Genomic DNA, 27,561 nt, shown 5'->3' with positions numbered 1-27,561 from the left:
ATTGTATGTTAAGTTGTTGTTATATATTGGATTGGCAATCCAACTCACCATTAGCGAAACCAGCTTCTGTTCGACTCGAAATGTACGTGCTTAAGATTGCATTACTTGTTTAATAAACAATCTGAATTCAAGCTGGGATTAGTTCGCTCGTGTTCGGTTTGATATAGTTCGATATAATACATATGTATATATTTATATTTATTTTTTTATATTATATATATACTATATTGGTTCTTGGTGCTTCCAATTTTTTGGCACTTGGATCAAGTTGTTTGCAATTTGGATGATAGATAATAGGGGGCCATATTGGGCCGCCATTGTTGACCGGATCCAAATGGATCCATGAGCCAAAAAATTGAAGCACCAAAGGTTCTTGTATAGCTCGAGCTCGTGACGAGCTTGAATAGCCCACGTTGAGATCGGCTGACAATTTATTCGAGCTCGCTCATATTCAGCTCGTTAAGAAACAGGTCAAACACGAGCTGGCCCAGCTCACTCGTGTTTAGGGGGTGGAAATGAGCCGAGCTTGAGCGAGCTTATCTTAGCTCAAGCTTGGCTTGAAATTAATTTCAAGCCTTAATTTAGGCTCGAGCACGGCTTAATTCAAGTCGAGCTTGAGCGAGTCTAATTTCGAGTCGAGCAAACTCGAGTCTTAAATGAGCTGCTTGAAATTGTTAACATCATGCAATCTATACTTTAATTTTTATAGAATATTATCTAGAATTTGATACAAAAATATGTCTAATAATTCAACATACAAAATAAATGTATAGATACGGTATTATAATATCAAGAAAAATAATTTAGAAGAAAGTGCTTATGCAAGCAAGTGAAAGAGAAGGAGAGAGAGTTTATAGAGTAGGGTTTTCTTACTTTAGTTTTATGGGTTAGTAAATATACACAATAACCCAAAACTCTATATGCATATAATTAAATATATATTATCATATATAATTAAATATATATAATATTATATATAATTATATATATATTATATAGAAAAAGCACGATCGGGTGGCTTCTAATAGCACCAATCACTTAGTGCTACCAAGTTTTTCATCACTAAATTTATCCTTTTGACCATTTCCATCCGTTGAATTATGCTATTCAATCAACTACATACTCAATCCTAGAAGACCACTATCATTCTAACCGCACAAATCTTCATCTAATGGCCAAAAACCTAATAGCATATATCTTCATGCAGCGGGCCCGCCCGAATCCCGCAGGGCCGCGTCCCTGCACAGCAGGTCGGGTCGAGCCTGCAAGCCCTCCTGCAATGCGCGGGTCTTCCCGCGCGCGTGGTAGGCTGGTATGCCCGCTCGCACGGCGTGGGTGCAGTGTGCTCTCGCCCGCTGTTGTTGCAACATTTTTTTTTAATTTAATCACGAAAAAAAGAGAAAGAAATACAATTTATGTAAAAAAAAATTTCGCATGTTTTATGATCAATTTTACGAGAAAACTTAAACTAATTTAGTTTTTCTTTTCTTTCTTTTTAATCGATTTCACATAGAAAACGAAAAAATTGTAGAACAAATGTACAAAAAAAATGATCAGCGAATGCGATTTAAAAGAAATATCACAGGCATGATCATACGGTGAAAACAAGCACACATGCTCTGATACCAATTGTTGAAAATTTTAGGGTAGTGAAAACTTACAAACTGGATAGCCAACGTATCCAGGAATCGGAATCGGATCGGATTGCTTGTTTTACAAGCCTGCTTGGATCGTCCTTGTCTCAATGTTTTTAGATCTCTCACGTATCTCGCCTTCTCCTACGCCTACGGCTTGCGTCGTAAATCGGATACGTCGGATGTCAATCGAAGAGGGCTATTAGAGTTCTCTTCTATGTCCACACTCCAAAACCCCGCGAACATAGGTGGAAATCCGAGAGAGAGAGAGGAAGAAGAGAGAAGAAGAAAGATTTATCATGGATTCTCTTACATCGAATTAAATCATATTATATACGGGAGAGAAAACGGACGTATATATAAAATAACGTAGAGATTAGAATTAGAATATCCATAATTATAGATATCCACTAGGAGATACGTTTCTTAACTAATAAGAAATATATAATCCATCCTTATTCTTAACTTTTAAATCTCAATCCACATCTTATGTGGATCGGGTTAAATTAAGACCCGTCAATATGGACACAGCATATAGCAACATTCAGTATTATAAATATCTATGGGAGGTCTGGAAAAAGCTGGTAGTGAGATTTACTTTGCACCCAAACGTGCTTTTGGAAATGGCTTACAGTAAGAACCAAGTTCATTTTATTAAGTAGAGTATGACATGCAGGGGACAGACAAACGGTGCAGGGCTCGTTTGCGACCACAAACAGTGATCAGGAAGCAGTGAAGCGAACTAATTGTCTGATCTTATTATTATTATTATTATTTTCTTTAAAACAAAAAAGCCAATTAATCTAGCAGGAAAAAAAATGTTTTTTTTTTTTTTTTTTTTGAGAGATAGGTAGTATGCTATCCGTTCCGTTTATTTTATTTAGAAATAAAATTAGCTGAAAATATGAATCAACTAGGATTCAAACTTGGGTCTCGAATACCAACCACCAAACCCTTTGCCACTTGCTCTAGAGACGGTCGGTAGCAGAAAAAAAATGTTACTATGAAGGTATTTCAAATGATCGAAACACTTAATTTATAAATCCCCTAATTTCGTATCTTTCTCCGAAAATGCATATACATGCACCTTAAAACATCTTTCAATTTAATTAAAATGCATTTTGGTGAGCAGAAGAGGAAATTCCCATTCAAATTAACCAAATTTTGGGTCGAAAAGTGGGAGACCAAAGAATCGTCTTGGGAAAGATGCTACGCTTGCAAATTTAAAATTTGATATTCGAAAATTAAAATTTGAAAAGAAGTAAGTTCTTAATATGCTTATTTTTTAAGTCAATTTGTCCCAAAGATACATATCTATTTTTTGTATTTTTTTACTTCTTATTCTTCTACCTTTATTTAGGTCATTTTTGTTAAGCAATGCATGCAATGTCAAAAATTGAAAATATTATGATAAAATAAAAAGGTAGTTATTTGATTTATAGTTTTTTAATTGATTGATTTTATGATATTTTTGTGGCATTTATAAACATATATTTATTTTTTGAAAAATTTCTAACTTCATCAAAATTAAGCACCAAATAGTTTTCAAAAATATAAAATGTTAGAGAAATTAGATATGACTTTTCTAAAATTACAGCTTACAATAGATAATTGACAAAAAGTGGGGAAGTACTCCAATTAGTTTAATAGGTGATAGGCAGTGAAGCTGATAAGTCTAACAATTCTTTCGACTAATTTATTCAGAATAATAACTCAAATCAAAATAATTAACTGTTGGGGGATCTAATTCATAGTGACTTTTAGTCTAACTCATTCACTGCACCTAGTGTATATGTATATCTCATACACACTTATAAATTTGTACAATAGAAATATCAAATCTAAATTTTAGTTAATTTAATTTATTTTATAATATTTAAAATGTATATATATTAATATTTATAAATTTTAGACATATTTACTAAAATATAAATATTTTTTTTTATTGGTTCCATAGTGTACCCGGTGCACATTGGAATGGACATATGTCCATAAATAATGGTCCAATATATCATCGGAAACATGTGTCAACTATTGCGCCACGCATTATAATATATAGAATATAGATATATTAACAAGATTTTTTGCTTATTCACGTGCATATAAATGGGTGGTCACACATCAATTATTGAATCACTGTGGTGGTCACGTATCACATTAATTATTGTATCCGAGGGGCATATGCGCTTGTCCAGTAGTAATATATAAACTATCTTAGGTTGATTATATTTTACTTCACATAAAAAGTTTGTTTCCTTATTAGGTTAATTGTATCATTGGTCTCCAATTTTTTTTACTTGACTTTTTTTATTTTAATCCCAATATTTTTTTTCCTTACAATCAGATTATTAATATTTAATTTTATTCGTTTCAATTATATCGATCTTTATCTCTAAAAATAATGTTTACTTTAGCCAATCTTTATACGTAGTAAGATTTGGTTCTAATCAGAGATGTCCACCGGTCGGATACATGACAAATTTTCAAAAATAACTTAAGAGTGCTTGGTCGTTAGAAAAGTATGAATTTTGTTTTCAAAAACAAAAATTCTTATGTAAAATCTATTTTTCAACTTTTCGGCCATTTGGTTTCAAGAAGAACTATATTTTTTTAAAATTATTTTTCAGATTTTTTTAGGAAAATGAATTTGCTAGATTTCCACAAAATTTGAAAAGAAGCTTTTCAGAAAAGCTAGTCTTCCTTGAAATCATACAGACAAAAAATTGAAAAAGGGATTTTTGCATAACAAATTTTTTACTAGACAAATATTTTTCATTATTTTCCTTCTAATCAAACGGTGGAAAATTAGAAAAGGAGTTTTCAGAATTTTCCCTGAATTTTTTTTGAAAACTTATTTCCACACTTTTTTGAGGAGTAAAATAGCTCCTTAATGAGAAAAAAAATTAGGAGATGATAATTGTTGGGTGCAGTTGCTCTACAGCTTCATACATACGATTCTCTGTTTTATTTTATTTTATTTTTTAAGCGTATGGATGCTGTTCCTCAAAGGCAAGATCTATCTGAACCATCCATATCGAATGAGGGATTGAGATGGGGTCGACGAATTCCCAGTCATAGCTGAGCATGAGGAAGTGTAGTAGTATTGAGATTTCGACCATCGCGAGTTCAGAGCCCATGCAGTGTCGGACATGACCGCCGCCGAAAGGGAGCAGGTTGCTTGCCTTCTTCACATCCTTATTTGTATCCTGCAGGGAGATCAGAAACATATATGCATCAAAAGAACCATTCATTTTTTTTGAGAAAGAGGTAGCGAGCTACCTGCTTCATTCATCAAGCAAAATGAACTAAGCGTACATGATGGAAGCAGCTAAGGCCTCCTATGAAGCAGAAGAAAGTAGAAAATGAACAAGGAAGGAAAAATAGAGCTATAGGAGAAAGCTAGAGAGCTAGAATAGGTGATGCGAAAATACAAAAGTGAGAGATCAGGAATAAAAAGAAAGGGATCACAGGTCGTTCCCGGCATTCATCAAGGCAAGAACATCCAGTCGTTCGTCAAGGTATAGACGCGCTCAAGAGCCCTGGTAGCATTGTGGCCGTACTCGCGGAAGATAGTGTTGTTGCGTTTCGTCCAAATGACCCACCAGGTTGCCGCCAAATTGGTTAGGCATTTCGTTCTCCTCTTTGCGTCAAGTATGCTAGAAGTATTTGCCCAAAGACTTTGCACGTCACTTTGTCCCGAGTCGGTTGGGTCTGGGCTTCCATCAGGGAAAAAGAGGTATCTGGCGAATACACAGTTACAGAAGAGATGGTCACAACTTTCTGGGAATGTAGTGCAGAAGACGCAATGCTGGTCCACGGGGCATCCTCGGCGGAGCAGTCTGTCGGCAGTAAGTAGTCTTTTGCGAAGCAGAATCCAGATGAAGATTTTGATTTTGACCAGGGTTCGTAAACCCCATAAGTGTACATACGTCGTGTCTCTCTGTCCTGCGTCGGTAATGAAGTTATATATGGATTTAACGGTAAAAGATTCGTTGCTGGTCCACCGCCACTTGAGCAGATCCGGTGTGGGGATTGGATTGTAATGGGGCAGCAGCTCTTTAAGCATCATCATTTGTCGCCGACTATTAGCGGAGGGAGAAGATCCGAGCCCTCTGGATATGAAACGCCATCTCCAGCCACGTACGTTCCAGTATTGGGAAACTGTGACCTCCTTGTTCTCGATTTTGTCAAAGATATCCGGGAGCAAGGTACGAAGAGGAGTTTCCCCAATCCAAATGTCAGACCACTGTCTGATGTTTCTTCCGTCTCCAAGTACATAAGATACACCGCATTTGAACGCCTCACGACACCTCACCACACTCTTCCACCACTGGGAGTAGGGTCGGAAAGCTCTTTCCTAGTGTAACAGCCTTCGTCTGGTGTAGTATAAAGCTCTGATCAACCTTCCCCAGAGCAGGTGCGGCTCGTTGAAAAAGCGCCACCACCATTTGGTTAAGAGTGCCGTATTCATAGCGTCCATGTCCTTTATCCCTATTCCCCCTTCTTTTTTGCTTTTGCAGATGGTTTTCCAGTCCACTAGACAAGATCCCCCGGAGATTTTGCAGCATCCTTTCCAGAAGAATGATCTTCTTAGGGCTTCTATACGGTGTATAACCCAATGCGGCGCTTTGAATATGGAGAAGTAGAAAAGCGGCAAGTTTGAGAGCACTGAGTTTACAAGGGTGAGTCTTCCTCCCTGAGAGAGTAGTTTAGCCTTCCAGCCTTCCATGCGTGTTTCAATACGGTTAATGATCGGAGCCCAATCCTCCCTTCGCAGTGGTTTATTGTGAAGCGGCAACCCTAAGTATTTGAAAGGAAGATTGCCTACTGCACAGCCCAAAATGTCAGCGAGTGTATCCGCTATCCTGGAGTTGGGTCCCAGATAGTAAAGTTCCGTTTTGTTCCTGTTGATTTTGAGACCTGAGGCCCATTCGAAGATCTTCTAAATAAACAGAAGGTTTCGCATATTTGACTTCCTTGGTTCGCAGAAAAAAACTGTATCGTCCGCATATTGAAGAAGCACTGTTTGGCAGTCTGCAGTTGGGCCAATTCCATGAATCAAACTGTTGCTCCTAGCAGTTTCGGTGAGTTTGGCAAGGCAGTCGGTCACCAAAATGAAAAGGTAGGGAGAGAGCGGGTCTCCCTGTCTGAGCCCCTTCCTTGCTTTCAGCCACGTTGTTGGGCAGTCATTTACTAAGATGGCGATTTTCGCATTACAAATGCATTGTTCGATCTAGCTACACCATTTGCCATTGAAACCAAGCCATCGCAGTATACTTTGCAAGAAGGACCACCTAACGTTTTCGAAAGCTTTCTCAAAGTCGACCTTAACACGGACACACTCCTTACTAGATTTAGAGCACCAGTTGACAAGTTCGCTTGCAGTGACAAAGGAGTCAGCCAGTAGGCGATCTTTCAGAAAGGCCGATTGTGTCGGGGAGATAATTGTCGGTAAGATGTGCGTGAGTCTGTTGGCCAGGACTTTGGAGATGATCTTTTGGATTCTGTTGATAAGGCTTATCGGTCGAAAGTCATGTATTTTGCGCGCCCCTTCCTTTTTCGGGATAAGACACACATATGAGTAGTCGGATGGGGACGTGGAGAGGGTGTTATCCTGGAGCTCAGCGAAAATTTTGAAGATGTCTTCCTTAACTGTCTCCCAGAAGTGTTGAAAGAAGACGAGAGGAAAATCGTCAGGACCAGGGGCCTTGTCACTGCCGAGTTGGAAAGTAGCGTTCTTGACTTCCTCGAGGGTGAACGGACTAGTAAGGGAGTCAGGGTCAGACAGGGTGTGTCCATGGTAGAGGCCACTCCAGTCCCCGAAAGATGGCGGGCCCTCCTCCTTCCGGCCGTAGAGTCGTTTGAAAGAATGGAGGAAATAGGACCTCTTTTGAACTTCGTTGTAGATTTGGCGTCCAGATTCGTCTTCAATAAATTCTATCATGTTGCTGCGCTTACGGCCGTTGGCAACCGCGTGAAAAAATTTTGTGTTACTGTCTCCCTCCTTAAGCCAAAGCTGTTTAGCTCTAGTTTTTCAAAGAATTTCTTCTTCCTTAAGAATGAGCATGAGTTGCGATTTAAGGTCAGCCCGTTTATCTATGATTTCCTGAGGTAGGTTTGTCCGTTCTTCTAGCAGATCAATGCTTTGGATTTCATCCTGTAGAACCCTTTTTGTGATAGTTATGCTATGAAAGTTCGTCTTACACCATTCCTTTATCCTGGCTCTGCAATGTCTGAGCTTAGCAGTTAGAGTGAGGATAGCCGATCTCTTAGTAGTGATCTCGTTCCACTAGAGCGGCACTTTGTTCGTGAAATCCTCCTTGGTGAGCCGGACCCTTTCGAATTGAAATCTCCATGTGATGAGGTGGGTCCCCAGAAGAACCATTCATGTTCGGCTCGTTCACTGCCCTAGTTATATAATAGACTATAAGATAATACAAAAAATTCTCATAGCATGGCATTATCATTGATTTCTAAAATAACAAGAAATTATCATTGATTTCTATAAGATGTAATCATTAATAATATGAAAAACAATATTTTGGGAGATCTAGAAAAGGCTTGTAGCGAGATTTACTTCACACCCAATTAACGCTTTTGGAAGTAGCTCATAGTAAGAACCAAGTTCTTTTAATTTATTGAGCTGAGAGCATGACAGGCAGGAGAAAACTGAAACATCCGGATCAACAACCAGCATATGCACAGCTAGCGTCACACACAAGCCCTCGGTGAAAGTTACTCGAGGGATTGGAGTGATTCTAGCAAATATTAAAAGTTTGATAACGGAGTCGGCGGAGGAGAGTTGAAGAGAAAAAAAAAAATGAACGATAAAAAAAATGAGAGGAAGAGAATGTGACGCTGTCCTCTTTACTATTGTAAAGAGCCGGGGAGGGGTGGAGGGTCGGAGTGAAAAATAAAAAAAAATAGAGGGTTGCGACGCGGCCTCGGTAGGGTCGAAGGCGAGGAAGGCGGAGGGAGGGTGTGGGGCACGAGCGAGGGTGCGCGGAACAAAGGCAAGGTGGGCTGCCTCTTCCGTCGACCTATTCGGAGAGAAAGAAAAAAAAAAGAACGAGAGAAAAAGAGAGAGAGAGAGAGAAAAGAGAATAAAGATATTTTGGTCAGTTTTCTGAAAATTCGATTCGAATCTGCAAAATCCAAAAAGATGGCCTTATTTTTGCAAAAGCTCAAAACTAATGAATTCTTTATGCAAATTGGCCTTTTCTTTTTTATTACAATTTTTTTTCATAGAGTTTCTTTTCACTACACGATCTCAATATAAGAATTTTTTTAGACGACGCTTGGAGAAAGCGTCCCCAAGGATCCCTTACAATATAGCAAATACCGACGCTTCAAAAGGTATCGTCATATGAATTTTATATTGTATCGAATCAATTTATTAAATGATAATTTTTTTAATTTTTAATTATTCAATATTTTAAAATGTCACGATTTTAAAAAATCATGACGCTTAAAAATCAGAACATATTTCATTGACACTTAGCATAAGCGTCAATATATATACACACGACGACTTTTACTTGCTGAAGTTTTAATCTAAGCTTTCAAATGTGATAGTAATACTAGAGTATATTTGAATGCTTTTAATTAGCATCATTAAATATAAGAAAAAGTATCCTTAATTAATGTTAATTTAATTTCTTGTAGTGTTCGGTACTTGGTTGGAAATTAAGAAAGATAGGTGTCACCGTGTCAGCATAAGGTTCTTACTTTTTGGTTTACAGAATACATAAAATATAAGCTTGTATTTTTTTTTTTTTTTTCTATATGATGGATACATCTCTCTAATTCCTTTTGTGGACTTGGGCACGTACCGAACCATACAAATTAATCTCGATCTCTTCATTCAACACTTATTTTTTATTGTTCGATTTTTTTTATTATTTTGCATCTGAATCGGTAGCTTATGAAAGACGATCCATTCAGTTTTCAATATTATTTTGTATAGTATATATGTTATATCATTTTTTAAAAAAATTTCTTCTAGTAAATCTCATATACTATTTTTAGTTGACTCTATGAATGAATCCAAGACCTTCAATTCCTAATGTAATAATTTGTCAGAATATTAATAATATAAAAAATGATATTATGGGAGATATAGAAAAAAGCTTTTGTGACATTTATTTCACACCCACACATAGTTTTGGAAATAACTTTTAGTAAGAACGAAGTTCATTTTATTAAGTAGAGCATGACATGCGGGAGAAAACTGAAATAGTTAGATCAACAACCATCAGATAGATAGCTAGCTAGCATCACATATCGTACGTTCATCTAAAGGCTATGATCAACTGCTCGAACGCGAATCGGCAAGTCCTTGGGGAAGGATACCAGCGGAATGGAGACGGGGTGGTCGGGCTCGACGGATTCCCAGTCATAGTTGAGGATGAGGTTGTGAAGGAATATCGAGAGCTCGACCCTCGCGAGCTCAGAGCCCATGCATTGTCGGACGCCGCCGCCGAAGGGGAGAAGGTTGTTTGCCTTCTTCACATCCTTTGTATTCTCTAGGAAGATCAAAAACATGTATTAAGAAGAACCATTCATGATCGAGTTGCACTAAATAGAATATATATATATATATATATATATATATATATATATATATATATATATATATAGAGTTGAGCTAGAATACTCTCAAAAGCACCAAGAAGGTGGTACTTTTGAGTTTTTAGCCATCGGATGGAGAGATGTAGGATTAAGATGATAGTAGTAGGTGGTGGTAGGTGGAATAGTGTTTGATCCAAGGGCTATTAGTAATCAAGGAGTAGATCCAAGGGTTAGAAACTCAAAAGCACCAAAGGATTGTTTCTTTTGAGAGTATTCTAGCTCAATTCACTTTTAAATATTCACCGCTCCCAGGATAGTAATAAAAAAAAGGCATAAAGATCCCCTCAAATTATAGGACTTCCAGAAATAGACCTTACTATTTTCCTCTTGATTAAATCCTTCTTAAACTTTTAATTTTTCATTTCGGTTTCTATACTTAGCTAACTTAAAGATTTTATTAAATTTAATAAGAGCAATACTATCCATACACTCTAAGAAATGCATATCATATACCACATCAATCTAATAGGTGAGATTCATTATTTGTCAAATAATGTGATTAGTGAAATAATCTCATTCATTAGATGGCTGGGTGTAGGGAGGGGTCTAAAGACGGCCTGCGGCCCGCCTAGCCCGGCACTAGGGTAGGCCGGGTCGAGGCACGGCATGAGTACTATAGCACTTGTGCCAGGCCGGCCCGGCCAGATGAACCGGATCGTGTTCAGCCTCGCCCTCGTGGCCCGGTGGCCCGGCATGAAACTGGCCTGTGCCTTGCCAGGCCTGAGGGAAGGCCCGGCCCGGCACTACACAGCCCGTGTCTACCGAGCCGACAAGGCCCGGCCACTCGGAGTTGGGTCGTACCCAACTCCCAAGACCTCCCAACATCGAATGCTTTGGGAGTTGGGATGTGCAGCCTTGTGGCTCTCCCAGGGAGGAATTCTACACGGTCACACTTACACCACATCATTAATAACAAACTAATCACATTTCTTCTTTTCAAACAGAAGTACAATAAAAAATATTTTTTTATAATAATGATGGGACATATATCTATATCTATATCTATATCTATATCTATATCTATATCTATCTATACTATATATAAAANTATATATATATATATATATATATATATATATATATATATATATATATATATATATATATATATATATATATATATATATATATAGCCAGGCTGGTATACTATCGGTAGTACGGAGGCCTCCGTGCTATCAAGTTGTTTTCAATGATGCGACTTTCAAATCGACGATCGGCTTCGTTAGACTTGATTTGCACTAATAAAAATATTTGGGAACTAAATTTTATAATTTTTCGACATCATTTGACTAGTGATCAAAATGTCTCAAAATTGACAATTTTAATGGTAGATGTGATGCGTTTGTGAATTTAATAGTATAAAGCAATCTAAATCTGATAAAATTTTTATAGAAAATTCTTTTCATTATTTAGAGTAAGATCAGTACCTCTGATCTTAAATTCAAGTTTTTATCATCATTTTTTATAAAATTTTTATTTTCAGCCGTTCATTTTTAGACTACTCGTTTGATAGGTAAATGATGCCGAAAAATTATGAAATTTAATTTCCACATACTTTCAATAGTATAGATCAAGTCTAACGGAGCCGATCATCGATTTGGAAGCTGCATCATTGAAAACAACTTGATAGCACGGAGGTCTCCGTGCTACCGATAATATGCCTAGCTCTATATATATATATATATATCGATAGCACCAAGCACTTGATGCTATCGAATTTTTCACCGCTAGATTTAATCTTTTTATTATTTTTATCCGTTAGGTTATACTATTCAACCAACAACTTACTCAATCTTAGAGGACCCAAAACATTCTAACCCTATATTTTTTCATCAAAGTGCTAAAAACCTAATAGCACCAACAGTTTGGTGCTATTGACAGTATGCTATCTATCTCTCAAAAAAAAAACCAAGAAATGTTCAGTAGCAAAATAAAGAAACTTTCGAATGTTTATGCTTTTACGAAAAATTAACGAAAAATTATCATGATGTAGAAATAAGATGCAATGGAACTCACCAATCTCCATGGATTGAACTGCTCTGGGTTCTCAAACGCAGAGGAGTCCAAATGTACAGCAGCAAGATAGGTTATCACAGTGGTTCCCTCAGGAATAAAATATCCTGCACTCGTAAAAACAAACCCATGTATGTATACAAATCAATTTATCTATAATGCAAGCAAAAATCCATGTAGGGCTACTGTAATATTATAAGTATAAAGCTCTTTATAATTATAAGTTGTTTTCAATGATTGAGTTTTCAAATCGACGATCCATACCGTTAAATATGATTTAGAGTATTCGAAACTTCTAAAAAATAAATTTCGTAAGAAAATGAAAGGTCAAAATTGAACAACATCCTAAAAATAAATAATTTAATCCTTCAATTTAAAATTAGAGTTATTGATTCTTAACTAAATAGTGAATAAAAATTTTTTATAAAAAATTCAATTAATTTCGAGTCTTTTACACTATTAAACTAGCAAGTATCCCATACTGAGCGTTAAAAATTATCAATTTTGAAATCTTTTGATCATAAGAGGTAAATGATATCAAAAAATTATAAAATTTAATTTCTAAAAGTTTCAAATACTTAAAATCATATTTAAGGATATGGATCGTCAATTTGGAAACTCTATCATCACGAACAACTTATGAGTACGAAGGCGATCATATTTATAAGAGTGTAGTAGCCAGACTTGCAAATTAAAACTCATACAATAAATAAAATTGCAAGCGAAGTTCCAACCTTTGAACTCAATATCCTTCGTAGCCTTCTTCCAGACATACGGAGCAACATTTCCAACCCTTAGTGTCTCACTGATCACCTTTACCATAAAAGAATAAAAAAAAGGAACAAGATTAATTCAAAACTAGCAGGTTTTTTAATAGCTTTTCTTGTTTTTTTTATTATATGCAATTATCTGAACGTACGTTTTGTGTGAACTCCATGTTCTTGTAGTCATCCCATGTCAATTTTCCCTTGCCATTCTCCTCCTTTGATTTCATACATTCCAAATGCTCTTCCTGTAAACATATTTACACATAGATACACTACTTAATGTTTTCCTTTTTTGGAGACTTCGCTAAAAATAATACTTATGGATCGATGTGAAGTTTTTGAGCATACGTACCCTCATTTGTTCGCGAGCTTTAGGACAATTTTGAAGGAAATAAACGGCTAAGCACAATGCAGTTGAGGATGTGGCCACGCCGCCGAAAATGAAGCCTAGTATGGTGTCACAAATGTTCTCCGGAGTGTAAGTACTCTCCTTGATAACATGCCCAAGAAGATCATCTTCCTCACCACCACTTCCTTTTGCCTTCCTCTCATCCAACTTCTTTTTGATAGTTTTCACAACCTTAGCCCTAGCCTATGTTGGCACATAACATATAGAGAACGTACATAGCTAGCTAGATGAGTTACAAAGTTCATTATTAGCATAAAATTATTCAAAATGAACCCCTATGATGCAGTATATTTGTGACAATCTTGTGCTTTTACCCTCCAAAAAAGGCGCTTTGCTTTTGTATGGCCTTTCATATAGTTTCTTGTAAGGTCGTGATTTTGAGAAGCTAGCAAAGTGCTTCATTATATATACAAAAGTAACACCGTTCTTGTTTTTAACTGTAGGACGCAGCAGAAGATTGAATCATACCTTTTTGTTACTAGAAGCTAATCGTGTTAACTTTTCTTGTCACATGATCGATTCTGGATCATAGAAGATGATTCATGCGTCCTTCAATAGTCGATGAAGGTACTCTACCGTTTTAACCCTAGACTAGTTATGAACGAATTAAGTCTATATTCTACTGTTCAAGACCCTTTAGACTTAATGAGCTAACTAGTGAAGTTATTCGTACATTGCGGCGTGCAAATACTATAAAAAATAGAAGATTGATAAAATAAAAATTTTAAAATTTGTTGACTTGCCGCGAGACATCAATAAATACAAATAATATACAAAAAGAAAAGTATGAATATGTCTTATTTTACTCTTTTTTTCTTATAACAACGATTTGTTTAGATTAATTAAAAAGTCAGCGAGTAGGAAGATGAAGCATCGGACGGAGATGGGGAGTGGGTAAGGGTGAAGTAGAAACTGTCATGTGGCAAATTCTATAAAAATAATGTATAGCTATAAAAGGTATAGATAGGAAATAAAAAAGGGGAAGAAGGCAAGGGTGAACGAGAACTGCCATGTGGCAAATTCTATGAAAAATAATGTATAGCTATAAAAGGTATAGATGGGGGACGTGGTTTTCTCTTCCAAAAAAGCAAACGAAATTTTTCATGAATTTCTCTTAATTTTTCAGAATATTTTATATGTATATTTTTTTTTATCCATATTCACAAGAGAATTGACTGTATATGTATAGGAGTTTTAAACACCTTTTAAAGGATACGATTAGAAGATTAGGCCTAATAATTGGTTTATTATTTATTATACTGATATAGGGGTGGCAATTCAGCTCGCTGTTCACGAGCCAGCTCATGTTGGGCTTGAAATGAGCTTGAGATCGAATCGCTCGTTTAGTAAACGAGGCGAACACGAGCCAATTTTTCGGCTCGTTTATTAAACGAGCCGAACACGAGCTGGGGTCCGCTCGCTTATGTTCGGCTCGATAACAGCTCGAATACATATATTTTATATTTATATAATTATTATTTATATTTATATAATAATATATATTTTTATTATTTAATTTTTAGCAAAATAAAATATAAAAGGTGAGCTCAATTATAAAAACACTCATTTATATGTAAAATTTCAACTACTAGATCAAAGTCTAATGGATAAGACTTTATAAATTTATTCTTATATATGTTCAATATAATCTTTTTAACTTATTGTTCATTGGCCAGCTTGTGAGCCAGCTCGTGTTCGGTCGTTTAATAAACGAGCCGAATACGAGCTGAATTTTTTAACGAGCCAGCTCGTGTTCGACTCGTTTATTAAACGAGCCGAACACGAGCTGACCCCCAGCTCGCATCGTATTCGGCTCGTTTACACCCTATACTGATATGGCTAGAAAGTCTCTTTTCTCAGTTTTCTAAAATACAATTTTAGTCCAATTAGACTACATGATAAAAATTGGGTCGAGCCCGACTATAGGCGCACTCGATTTGGTTTGATTGAAGACCAATATCTTCCACTTGTATATGATGGGAACAATATCATCACAATTACTTTCTCAATACTGTGCTATCAATGATTCTATATAAAAAAAAAAGGGATAATTGCCTATATACCTCTTTAAACTTCAGAAATATCTTATTTGTCCCTATTTTTTTTTTTTCTTTCCAATACACTCCTCATATGTTCCTCTGTTATTCCAAAATATCTCTACAGTGACCACCTGTTAAGTTAACTTGGGTTAAATGTGAATTAAATATCTATTAGAGTTAAAAAAAAAAATAAAATGCCTTTTTTGCCCTTGACTTAATAGCAAATATTGGTGATGATAGAAGGGTATATTTGAAAAGGCCAAAAATCAAAATATTTTTTTACTCCTAACTTAAGGACAAATAAGAAAAATCGATGATGATAGAACGGTATATTTGAAAGGGCAAAATAATAATTTCATAGAGATAACAGCTATTTTAACAGTTCATTAACAGAATTTAACTCTAGGAATATATTTGAAATAAATTGAAACGTAAAAAAGGTATTTTCAATATTAACCTTCTACGAGTGGTAAATCAGAAAATAGGAAACTTTTCAGGAATGTATAAACAATTGCCCCTAAAAAAAAAAATACAGTGCAATCACAGACTCAACCTATATATTTTGGGAGCTCCAAATTATAACTAAGACAGCCTGCATAGAGGCATCGCAAAAGGACGAGCGAGCAAGCCAGCCAGCTGGTTGGGTTCTCCTACGCCGAGCAAGCCAGGCTTCCATAAGTGGTATGGGGCCTCGGATTTGGGTCAGACCCAAGTCAGATTGGCCCATCAAATCATGGCTATTCGTCCGGCCGGTCTGGGATCAAGGCAGAGGACCATCCGAAGTGAACAGTCTCTGCAGTGAAGAAAGCTGCACACGGCAGCGGTCAGCACGCAGCAGGAGGATGCGTTCAGCAGCTGGGGGCAATGGTAGCTTGGCGAGAGTCAAATAGTTATAGGAAAGCAGTCTTCTTTTTTTTTTTTTCTTTTTGAGAGATAGATAGCACGCTATCCGTTTCGTTTATTTTATTTAGAAATAAACTTAGCTGGAAATGTGAATCAACTAGGATTATATTATTCAAAAATTAAAAACAAGAAAGCCCCAGCTAATATTATAGTTTTCAAAAATTAAGACTTATAAAAAAATACAAAACAAATTTTGACCAACCTTATTGATTTTATCAACAATTTATACGAGGGTTGCGAGATGTGCGAATATCATATAATTATATTTATCCTGGAGAAATCCAGTATTCACACCCATCATCACGCAAAGGAAGCTCGATCCTAACAGTGATCGATAACTTGTATTCTATCGGTGCAATCTTATTAAAAATCATATCATATTAAGGCTCGAAATCCACCTAACAATGTCTGATGCAAACATTAGACACAAGGGATCATATATAGAAGTCGATTCACTTATCCTTGAATCGTCGATAAAGAACCATAAATTTCCAAACCCATATATGGTAGATATATTTATATATCTATCTATGAATGAGCTAGGGTTTTACCGTTTAAGATCTAGACTCAATGAGTTGATGAGGAATATATATTGTTTTCTTTCTCTCAAGGAGGCATATAATTAAATTTCTCTTGATGTTTCGACGTATTTTCTATATAGAATCAACAACAAATTTATGATAATTTATAATATCCTAACACTGAATGTTAAAATGTTAGGCCTAATCAGTCTGTTTTCAATTATTTTAGTATATTAGAAAGCCTTTTTTCTTAGTTTCCAAAAATAAAAGCAAGATAAATGCAATTCTATCCTAATTAGATAATATGATAACTATGGGTTGAACCCGACCATGAGCGTATCCTATTTGGTTCTGGCCAAATGCCAACATTAACGTTACAAAAGCTAAAACAAGAACCTTATGAAAGCAAAGTGCTATATTTTTGAAACACGAAAACTGCAAATGTGATAAACTACCTGTGGGATCGATTTGATTATTTTATTTTTATTTTCAAAGAATTAAAAAGGATCACATCATTTCATGCACTTACCTTCAAAGCCTTCCAATGTGTATATCCAGGAAGATTAATGGGAAGTGCATATAGTCCCTTGTAGAGTGCCATGAACTCCTTCCTTAGCTGCTCCGTTTCGGGGTCCTCTGGGGTTAATCCCAAAGCTTTTTTAACTATCACGTAGAACGCAAACTGTGCATCCACACAACATTTGATCATCACGATTTGTTAGTTAGTTTTTTTTTTTTTTTTTTTTTTTTCTCATTTGGTTTAACTATATGCTAGGCTTGGATGAAGAAAGAATGCAAGAAAAAATTAGAAAGAAAATTGTTCTCTCATTAAAATCAAGATTAAATTTTTGTTTGGCTCTGCTGTAGGATAACATGCTACATAAAAAGAAGTACATGGAGAAGCACCCGCAACAAAATTTCAAGTTCGAAGTTAAAGCTCCATACTTCGAATTTCACGAGTATATTTCTACTTTTCATTACTTTAAAAGCTCTTGACTTTTTACTGTAAAAAGCACAAAACAATATGGAGTCAAACATGACATATGAAATAAGAAAGGAGGAAAAGAGAAAGAAACAAATATTTCTCTCAAAATGCTCATTTTATCCTTCTTTTATCTCTCTCTCTCTCTCTCTCTCTCTTTTCTTTCTTTCTTTTTTTTATTTTCTCCTTTCACTTTTTTGCCTTTTGTCCTTTTCTCTCTTCTCCCATCATTCTCCTCCTATTCTCTCTCATCCTCTTCTCTCCTTATTTAATTTCTTTTTTTTTTTTCTCAGCAGTAACTTTTTCTCTCAACACCGGCTGTCCCTAGCGAAGAACTTGATAATTAGTACTTGAGATTTCAAATTTGAATCCTAGTTAATTCGTATTTCTAACTAAATTTATTTTCAAATAAAATAAACGAAACGGATCGCATGTTATCTATATCTCTCTCTCAAAAAAAAAAAACCCTTCTATCTCAACCTTATTCCTACTTTTTCTCCTACGATACTTTCTCTCTCCTCATTTTCTCTCTTTACTTTCTCTTCCGTTCCTTTCTCTCTTTTCGCTTTCATTTACCACACAACCAAATACCACTACTATTTTTTTTTTTTTAGTGCATTAAATTTATCCTACAGAATATTAATGTTTAACCCTTCAACTTTCATCCTCATACTAAGAAAGCTTATTTTCCTTTTTTTTTTTTCCCTTTTAATCCATCCAAAAAGAGCATCAGCAAAATCGCATATAAGTTGCAAATAAGCTGAAAGAAAAGAAAAAGAAAAAAAATCCGTCACCTTGTTTGCGTTCTCTGTCATGTAGGTGACCCCTCCCTCGCTCCAGGAGGCCAAGAGGCCTCCAGCGAGGCGCTCGATGTCATGCAAGAAGCCGGCCTGCAGGCGGAACTTGTTGAAGAAGGCGAGGAGGATGGCCTTCTTGTGCCGGTAGGCATCGCCCATCAGCAGCACCAGCGAGGAGTTCCCGACCAGCTTCGGGAAGTGCGCCGGCAGACTGTTCCTGAACAGCCGCCGATACCACCACCATCTCCCCGGAGAAGTTCATGCTGAATACCTTCCCGTACCTTTTGCAGTTAACACAACATAATTATGACTGGGCAATGCTCTTTGGACATCTAAATAACGAGCTAGTTTAAATCTTACAATAATCAACAAATGGCTCTAACAAATTTATATTTACATAAATAATGCTTCGTTTGTCACGCGAGCGTCTACATGGTATTTTTAAGTTGAATATGGTGATTCAATCATCGTGTTTAAATACCGTGGTTTGATCGCCGTATTTTTTTTGTATTTTTTATTGTTCTTTTTTTAAAAAAAAATTAACTTTTCTTTGAGGGGAGATATATATAGAGATCATAGCTAGATGTTCATCATCCGTCACCTTGAGAGGTTCTGCTCCATGAAGTGACCAATGGAGGAGGAGTGATGGGGCTTGAAGAAGGAGAAGGTGGAGCCAACGAGGGGCCACCCCATGGGTCCACGTGGGAACTTGGGGTTCCTCTTCTTCCTGTAGCTCTTCAAGCTCTGAGCCACAACAATGGCTATGGTGGGAGAGACTATGATGGTGAAGATGATCACCAACACTGTTGAAAATGGTATCATCATCTTCAATTTTCCCTCTCTCTCTCTCTCTCTCTCTCTCTCTGAGTGTGAGTGGAGTTCAGGAAAGTTAAGAAATGGGTTTTCCCTCTCTCTCTCTCTCTCTCTCTCTCTCTGAGTGTGAGTGGAGTTCAGGAAAGTTAAGAAATGGGTTTTCCCTCTCTCTCTCTCTCTCTCTCTCTCTCTCTGAGTCTCTGAGTGTGAGTGGAGTTCAGGAAAGTACAGAAATGGGCTGAGGCTACTCGCCCCTCTTGCTTTAGCAAACCCCACCCCATGGGTTATCTAGTCATAGGGGATTTAATTTTTAGGGGCAATTTCACCGCTACCCTCTGAAATATCTAAATATCGTAAATACTTCTATAAAATTGAAAATATCATATATATCTCTTCAAATGTAGAAAATTATCACAAATACCTTTTTTTATAACGGACGTTAAGATTAGGTTATAAAATGACTAATTTATCCTCGGTTGGGGTGTTCTTTTGACAGCAACTAATAAAGATATAATTTCATAAATACCCTTTAAATTTTAAAAATAATATTTTTAGTACTAATTATTGGTAGATAAAATATATGGAAACATCATCTAACCGCACATCTCTTAATCCAATGGACACAAATCTACAACCACTAATAACTTGATACTTTTAAAAATATAGGAGCTCAATTAATTAATTATATATATATATATATATTATTCAAAGATAGGGCCATGCCAAAGTGGACTAATGGGTGAGCGGGTCTTCATACAAAGTTATTTTTTTGTTGACAATAAATGTGCAATTAAAAAACTGTTGCTTGATTGGGTCATATGAAAAATACTAATATCAAAAAAATTTTATATCAAAATATTTTTTGTATGACTTATGTGAGTTATTTAAATAAAATTCAAAAAATTTAAATCTCGAAATTAATATTGAATATTACAATAGACAATTGCATTACAACTATATATAATTTACAAGCGAAAAATTATAACAAGATTTAATTATTACACTTAATAGACTATAGATATTTAATTGTAAAATTTTAAAAAGAATGTTGAATTATTATGTGATTGAAAGGTTAAGAATTGATCTTGATCATGTAATTAATCTTAAATTATTACACTTAGTTAAATTAGTAATTAATAAGGGTAAAATGGGTATTTACAGAATATTAGATGACTTTTTAACGGAATGTTAATCTTAAGGGTATTTGTGAATATTTTTGTTTTATAGAGGGGTATTGCTGATATTTTGTAATTTATAGGGGCATTTATGAAATTCCTATCTCTTAGAAGGGTATTGATGAAATTATCCCTAATTTTTAAATATAAATATAAATTTTAAATTTTAAAAATTTATAATTTGTAATTTTAAAATTTATATTTTTAAATTTTTAATTATTTTTAATTATTTAAATTTAAATTTGACATTTTATATTTGTAATTTTAGATTTGATTTAAAATTTAAAATATAAAATTTAAATTGTTATTTTTAATTATTTAAATTTTAAATTTGACATTTTATATTTGCTAGATTTAATTTAAAATTTACTTATTTTTTATAAAATGAAGTACCAGATCATTTCTATTGTATATAGCTATTAAAATAGAGTTATAATTTCTTAATCTATTAAATAATTATATAAAGCTATTAAAACAGAGTTATATAATTACTTAAAAAGGTTCACGTTCTTTCACGGAAATTAATGCCTAAATTAGCGCAAAATTAATGTCTAAATTTGAAATATCTATCAAATTTTAAATTAATATTTAAATTAGTACAAAATTAATACTAAATTTGAGATATTAATCACAATTTTCTTAAAATTTTGCCCACTTTAGTTACAAAAATACCCTCACACTACAACAGAATTAGGCTATAGGAACACATATTTGGAACACTTTTGAGTAAGTGTCATATTTATCCTAAAACTTAAAAAATATCTACTAATGCCTAAATATAAAACCCAATCCGACCAAAAATAAAAAATTACTCTACTCCACCCACCACACCCAGTCCATTTGGCCCGATTACAAACAGAAAAGAAAAAAAAAAAAAAATCAATTACCATCTTTTCTTCTCTCTTCACTCAATCCACTGAAATTCTAGACGAAGAGCCTTTCCTGTCGTCCTCCTCCGCCACCACAGCTAACGAGATAGAGTTTCGGCGGTTGCTAAATGCTTAAATAAGTGTTGGTAAATTAGCAGCACTCTTTTAGGTTATAGCGACACTCTTAACTGTCACTATATACTTAGCGACCCCACATATAGCAACACTTTTTAAAAGTGTCAGTAATTTTAACTAGCATCACTTTTTTGACATGTACCTATATTTAAAAGTATCGCTATAGACCGTTTTTGTTATAGTGTCACATGAAATCATCTTTTAACCTGTTACATAATAAAATTATATTTTTAATCTTTATTAATCAATGGTTAAGATCTTTTTATTTTTTATAAAATAAAGTACGTACCAAATCATTTATATTATTTATAAAGTTATCAAAATAGCGTTATAATTATTTAATTTAATCTATTAAATAATTATAGGTCAATTTGCATAAAAAATCCACTTATTTTAGGCTTTTGCAAAATCGGGCCACCTTTTTCGTTTTTGCAGATTCGGTCCGTTTTTTCAGCAAACTGACCAAAATGCCCTTATACCTTTTTCTCTTTTCTTTTTCTCTCTCCTCTTCGTTCTCTCGTTCTTTTTTTTTTTTCGCCGAAAAAAAAAAGTGAATGCCGGAGCACCGCCAGGCGGGCTCTTCTTCTTCTTCTTCTTCCTGCAGGAGCAATTTTTTTTTCTTTTTCTTTTTCTTCTTCTTCTTCTTCTTTTTCTTCCTGTAAGAGCACGAGGTGCGCCGGCCTCGCCACGAAGCCCGACCGCTCGACCCCGACGCCCCGCTCAAGCCGGGGAAGCTCTACTTCCTCGTCGACCTCCCCCGCGCCGACCTCAAGCCCGACCACCGCCGCGAGGGCGCAACCGGCGCCGGCGCCGGCGCTGCGCGTTCCTACTAGTTGCCCGAGGAAGGCCGCGCGTCGGACTACGAGCCCGACGGCTCGACCCCGACGTCCCGCTCAAGCCGGGGAAGCTCTACTTCCTCCCCCGCGCCGACCCCGAGCCCGACCACCGCCGCGTGATTTCACCATTACACCATTAATGGTGTAATGGTGCGCCATTACACCATTAATGGTGAAATTACACCATTACACCATTAATGGTGTAATGGTGTAATTACACCATTAATGGTGTAACCATTGCACCATTAATGGTGTGATTTCACCATTACACCATTAATGGTGTAATGGTGCGCCATTACACCATTAATGGTGAAATTACACCATTACACCATTAATGGTGTAATGGTAATGGTGAAATTACACCATTAATGGTGTAATGGTGCACCATTACACCATTAATGGTGTAATGGTGTAATTACACCATTAATGGTGTAACCATTACACTATTAATAGTGTAATTTCACCATTAATGGTGTAATGGCGCACCATTACACCATTACGAAGAACCCGGTCAGCCGGGACAGCGAGCGCCCGCGCGAGACCGCCGGGTCGACGTGCGCCTCCTCCGCGGCGAGGGCGACGGAGAGGGAGGCGTTGGCGTGCACCGGCCGACCTCGAGCTCGGCCGACCCCGACCTCCCCCGCGCCTCCGCCTAGACCCCGACGCTCGCCAGGCCGCGCTTGCACGCCACCCTACGTGCAGTCCAGACTATGACCTCTTACCCACTTTAACACTATCAGCAGATTATATTAACAAATTGGACCACAGAAAATTCACTAAAAAACCCATTGATACAAAAAAAAAAAGATGGAAAACAAAATGGGGAGAATAAAGCGTGCTGCTCCAGACGACAGGAGTAGGTGAGTCGCGCTCCTTCGGCTATCCGCGCCGCCTTCCGCCGCTTCGCCGAACTGCGTCTCGCCTCGCACATGTGCGCACGAGGGCGCCTTCTCCCTATGGCCCGGCTCTTAGTCTTCACCATCGTCGTCGTCTGTGCTCGACGGTGTCTGTTGGGGTGACGTGGTGGAGTGCGTGTGTGTGCTAGGGGTGCTCGCGCTGGGCGATGGAGCGCCTCAACTACCGTCGGCGCCTACGACAAGCGGAGTCTGCGCCCCTGTCCTCGGCTCGCGCGCCGCGGCCCCTGTCTCGCCCCGCCGCAAAGCGTCCCCGCGCCGCCGTGCCGATTCGCTGACTCGCGGGAAGCTGCCCCGCGACCGCGTCGCCCGCGTCCGCGGTCCGCGGTCCCCGGCGCAAGCAGCGAGCGTCCGGCGCCCCTGCACGACCGAGTCGTGGCTCGCGCCAGATTCCCAATTCGCAGTCCGCCAGAGTGCGCCGCGTGCCCCCGGCGCGCAGCAGTCGCTGCGACGCGCGTGCGGCCCCACGCGCGCAGTCCCCGCGCCGCGCGCTCTCGCCCACCCCCTCCTGCTTCGCCGCACGACGACAGGCGAGTTTCTCATCAGGAGAATGAAGCTTCTTCCGCATTGGTAGCTCGTGAAATTAGCCTATTTATAATGGAGTGAGCACCGATGCTGCTAAATCATGATAAAAAATTCATCTATTTTTGTTTTTCATCGATTCTTTACTTAAAAAAGGCACGTTTTTATTTTCATTCATAACGGTTTGCAAAATAAATTAGAGATGATTTATTTTTATTTTTATTGCCTGCGTCTTTGTTTCGTGCTTTGTTTGTGCATTTGATTAGGGCAGCGGATTAAAGGTTTTTTGTGAATTTTCTGTGGTACCAATTGTTAATTAATCTGCTGATAGGTGTTAAAGTGGGTAAGAGGTCATGTTGGCGTGCACGGAGGCGTTGGCGTGCACGCGGCGGCCTGCGGGCGTCGGGGTCGAGCGGAGGCGCGGGGGAGGTCGGGGTCGGCCGAGCTCGAGGTCGGCCGGTGCACGCCAACGCCTCCTTCTCCGTCGCCGTCGCCGTGGAGGAGGTGCACGTCGACCCGGCGGTCTCGCGCGGGCGCTCGCTGTCCCGGCTGGCAGGGTTCTTCGTAATGGTGTAATGGTGCGCCATTACACCATTAATGGTGAAATTACACCATTAATAGTATAATGGTTACACCATTAATAGTGTAATTACACCATTACACCATTAATGGTGTAATTTCACCATTAATGGTGTAATGGCGCACTATTACACCATTAATGGTGTAATGGTGAAATCACGCGGCGGTGGTCGGGCTCGGGGTCGGCGCGGGGGAGGAAGTAGAGCTTCCCCGGCTTGAGCGGGACGTCGGGGTCGAGCGGTCGGGCTCGTAGTCCGACGCGCGGCCTTCCTCGGGCAACTAGTAGGAACGCGCGGTGCCGGCGCCGGCGCCGGTTGCGCCCTCGCGGCGGTGGTCGGGCTTGAGGTCGGCGCGGGGGAGGTCGACGAGGAAGTAGAGCTTCCCCGGCTTGAGCGGGGCGTCGGGGTCGAGCGGTCGGGCTCCGTGGCGAGGCCGGCGCACCTCGTGCTCTTACAGGAAGAAAAAGAAGAAGAAGAAGAAGAAAAGGGAAAAAAAAAAAGCTCCAGTAGGAGGAAGAAGAAGAAGAAAAAGAAAAAGAAAAAAAAAAATTGCTCCTGCAGGAAGAAGAAGAAGAAGAAGAGCCCGCCTGGCGGTGCTCCGGCCTTCGCTTTTTTTTTCGGCGAAAAAAAAAAAGAACGAGAGAACGAAGAGGAGAGAAAAAAAGGAAAGAGAAAAAGGTACAAGGGCATTTTGATCAATTTGCTGAAAAAGCGGACCGAGTCTGCAAAAACGAAAAATGTGGCCCGATTTTGCAAACGACTAAAATAAGTGGATTTTTTATGCAAATTGGCCATAATTATATAAAGCTATTAAAAGGGCGTTATAATTACTAAAGGTTCACGCCCTTCACGGATCAATATAAAGTAAAAGGACTTAAAGTATAAAATGATTCCATGATCTCGGTGCACTGCACTAAAGCTCAATAAAGAGTATTCAAGGCACGTAAGTCAACACAAGTGAAATCATTGACCAAATGCACCAGATTTATGCATTTAATAGTTGTCAGTAAAATTATACTGCATGAGCAGCGTGATTTAATTCTTAACGAACTCCACGAGCGGCACGATGTAATTTTCAAAGGATAGCTCATATTTTTTTAAAAATTATCTATGCATACAAAAACGTAATTTTCTGGCCTTATAACCCCTTAACCTCCATTTTATCTCCAAACACTCCAAAAATAGGTGGGGTTAGCTAGCCTCACTTTAAATAAATTATCCCGGGTTAGCTAATCCCACCTAACCTCACCAAACTCCAACCAAACACTATTTTCTATTCATAATAATTCACTATCTTTCTTATCACACATACTCTAACCAATCATTATCCTTCTTTATCAATCATTATCTTTTTATCCCACCTACTCCAACCAAACATTATTTTTCATTATTCTAGACTAACTCCAACCCCCAACCAAACGCAAAAAAACTTTAACCCCACTTTAACCCTGAACTTAACTCTATCTCTGGAATAGCTACTTTTTTCCTTAACCCCAAACCAAACGGAGGAATTGTTTAGATTTCAAGGAAAATATAGGTTAATTAATTTAACTCAGCAGTAATAGATATGGAGATCATGTGGTGGAGGGACTTATCATGAAGTGGGGGAGATTAATATATGAAACCAAATATATATTAACTAAGATGATTGTAGGTGCATGCATGCTAGTACATTAATTTGAAGCACTGTTTTGCAAGAAAATAGTGTCAATTAATGAGAATTTCAACAGTTGATCTCGAGTACTGTGTAGGAATCAGGGAGATTAATGTTACAAAATATTAGGTATTAAGTAGGATACATGGAGGTGCGTGTTTTTGGAAATAAACGGAGTTAATTAATGAGAAAACTTGTGGTAAAAAAATGTTATCTTTCAAATACAAGAAATTAACACAAAATATATCTTAATTAATTTACTAAAAATATTAATTTATAACTATATATTATTTCTCCTAAAGTTGCCACATAATAATTTTTTCTTTATTATTGAGTGTGGGCTCCACCCTGAACCAGCTCAAGTCTTTCCTCTTTCTCGTTCTTCGACTGCATGTTACCTTCGTTCATCGGCAAGATGAATTTTATTTTTTATTATCGCTTTTTCATCACCATTTTCTCTTTTTTTGTCGACGTTTTCTATTTTTTCTTTAATTATCTATCCGTTGCATCGCACGGGTTACGACGCTATAATATTATCATAACTTGCTTTATTACTGCCGGTGCAAAATAGATCACATTGGAGTTAAATACAGCATATTTCTTCTGTCAATAACAAATGGAAATTAAGTTGACATTACCAATGTCCTTCCACTAATTTTTCCTTATAGTAATCATCTAATATGAAGTTTATATATATTAGGCTTTGATCAATGCAGGATTTATCTAAATTTTTTATACTGAATGACTTAAATTAATTCCATCGTTATTGCTCTTCAGAAAAGTTGATGAACCAATTTTTTTTTTATTAAACCGGGATATGAACCAAATTTGAAAGCGTCTATAGTTGAGGGGTGCAAATACATGTTAGCATTAAATATAGAAAAAAGAAAACCCCATATGGACATAGTCACGATAGGGGTGGCAATCCAGCTCACTGTTCCGCTGATGCCATTTCGTATTCCCTCGAATAGACTTGAGATCGAATCGTCGTTAGTAAACGAGCCGAACGAGCTGGAGTCAACTCGCTCGTGTTCGCTCGATAACGGCTCGATACATATATTTATAATTTATATAATTTATTTAATTTATATTTTTATATAAATAAATAATTATATATAATAATATTTTATTATTTAATTTTAGCAAAATAAATATATAAATGCGAGCTTAATTATAAAAAAGCTCATTTATATTAAAATTTAACTATTAGATTAAAGTCTATATAAAATTTTATAAATTTTTTATATATATATTAATATAATCCCTTTAATTTATGTTCGTTGGCAGCTCGTAAGCTAGCTCGTGTCTCTCGTTAATAAACAGCCGACACAGCTGAAGTTTTCAGCTCGATACTTAAGCGAAGCCAGCT

At 37.2% G+C, this 27,561-nt stretch overlaps 1 protein-coding gene across 1 annotated transcript; it reads right to left on the bottom strand.

The window, feature by feature from the left end:
* LOC109707413 (cytochrome P450 90B1-like) lies at positions 9,810 to 19,521 on the bottom strand. Its single transcript, XM_020228652.1, has 8 exons — positions 19,298 to 19,521; positions 18,694 to 18,940; positions 17,447 to 17,599; positions 13,398 to 13,637; positions 13,198 to 13,290; positions 13,013 to 13,091; positions 12,282 to 12,385; positions 9,810 to 10,157 (listed from the first exon to the last, which is right to left on the bottom strand). Exons 1-8 carry the CDS (start codon positions 19,519 to 19,521, stop codon positions 9,930 to 9,932), a joined length of 1,368 nt encoding a protein of 455 aa, XP_020084241.1. The 3' UTR covers positions 9,810 to 9,929.

The sequence above is a fragment of the Ananas comosus genome, linkage group 3 (assembly GCF_001540865.1).
Source record: "Ananas comosus cultivar F153 linkage group 3, ASM154086v1, whole genome shotgun sequence".
Taxonomy (NCBI): domain Eukaryota; kingdom Viridiplantae; phylum Streptophyta; class Magnoliopsida; order Poales; family Bromeliaceae; genus Ananas; species Ananas comosus.
Note: the sequence above shows the minus strand (reverse complement) of the source record. Positions and strands in the feature narration are given on the sequence as shown.

What these genes read in the sequence shown, in the direction of transcription:
- LOC109707413 (XM_020228652.1), bottom strand. Translation starts at nt 19,521, where the DNA reads ATGATGATACCATTTTCAACAGTGTTGGTGATCATCTTCACCATCATA. An exon ending in CACATTGGAAGGCTTTGAAG is followed by an intron (nt 13,638 to 17,446) that starts GTAAGTGCATGA and finishes GTGCCAACATAG; the next exon opens with GCTAGGGCTAAGGTTGTGAA. An exon ending in AGTTCAATCCATGGAGATTG is followed by an intron (nt 10,158 to 12,281) that starts GTGAGTTCCATT and finishes ATCTTCCTAGAG; the next exon opens with AATACAAAGGATGTGAAGAA.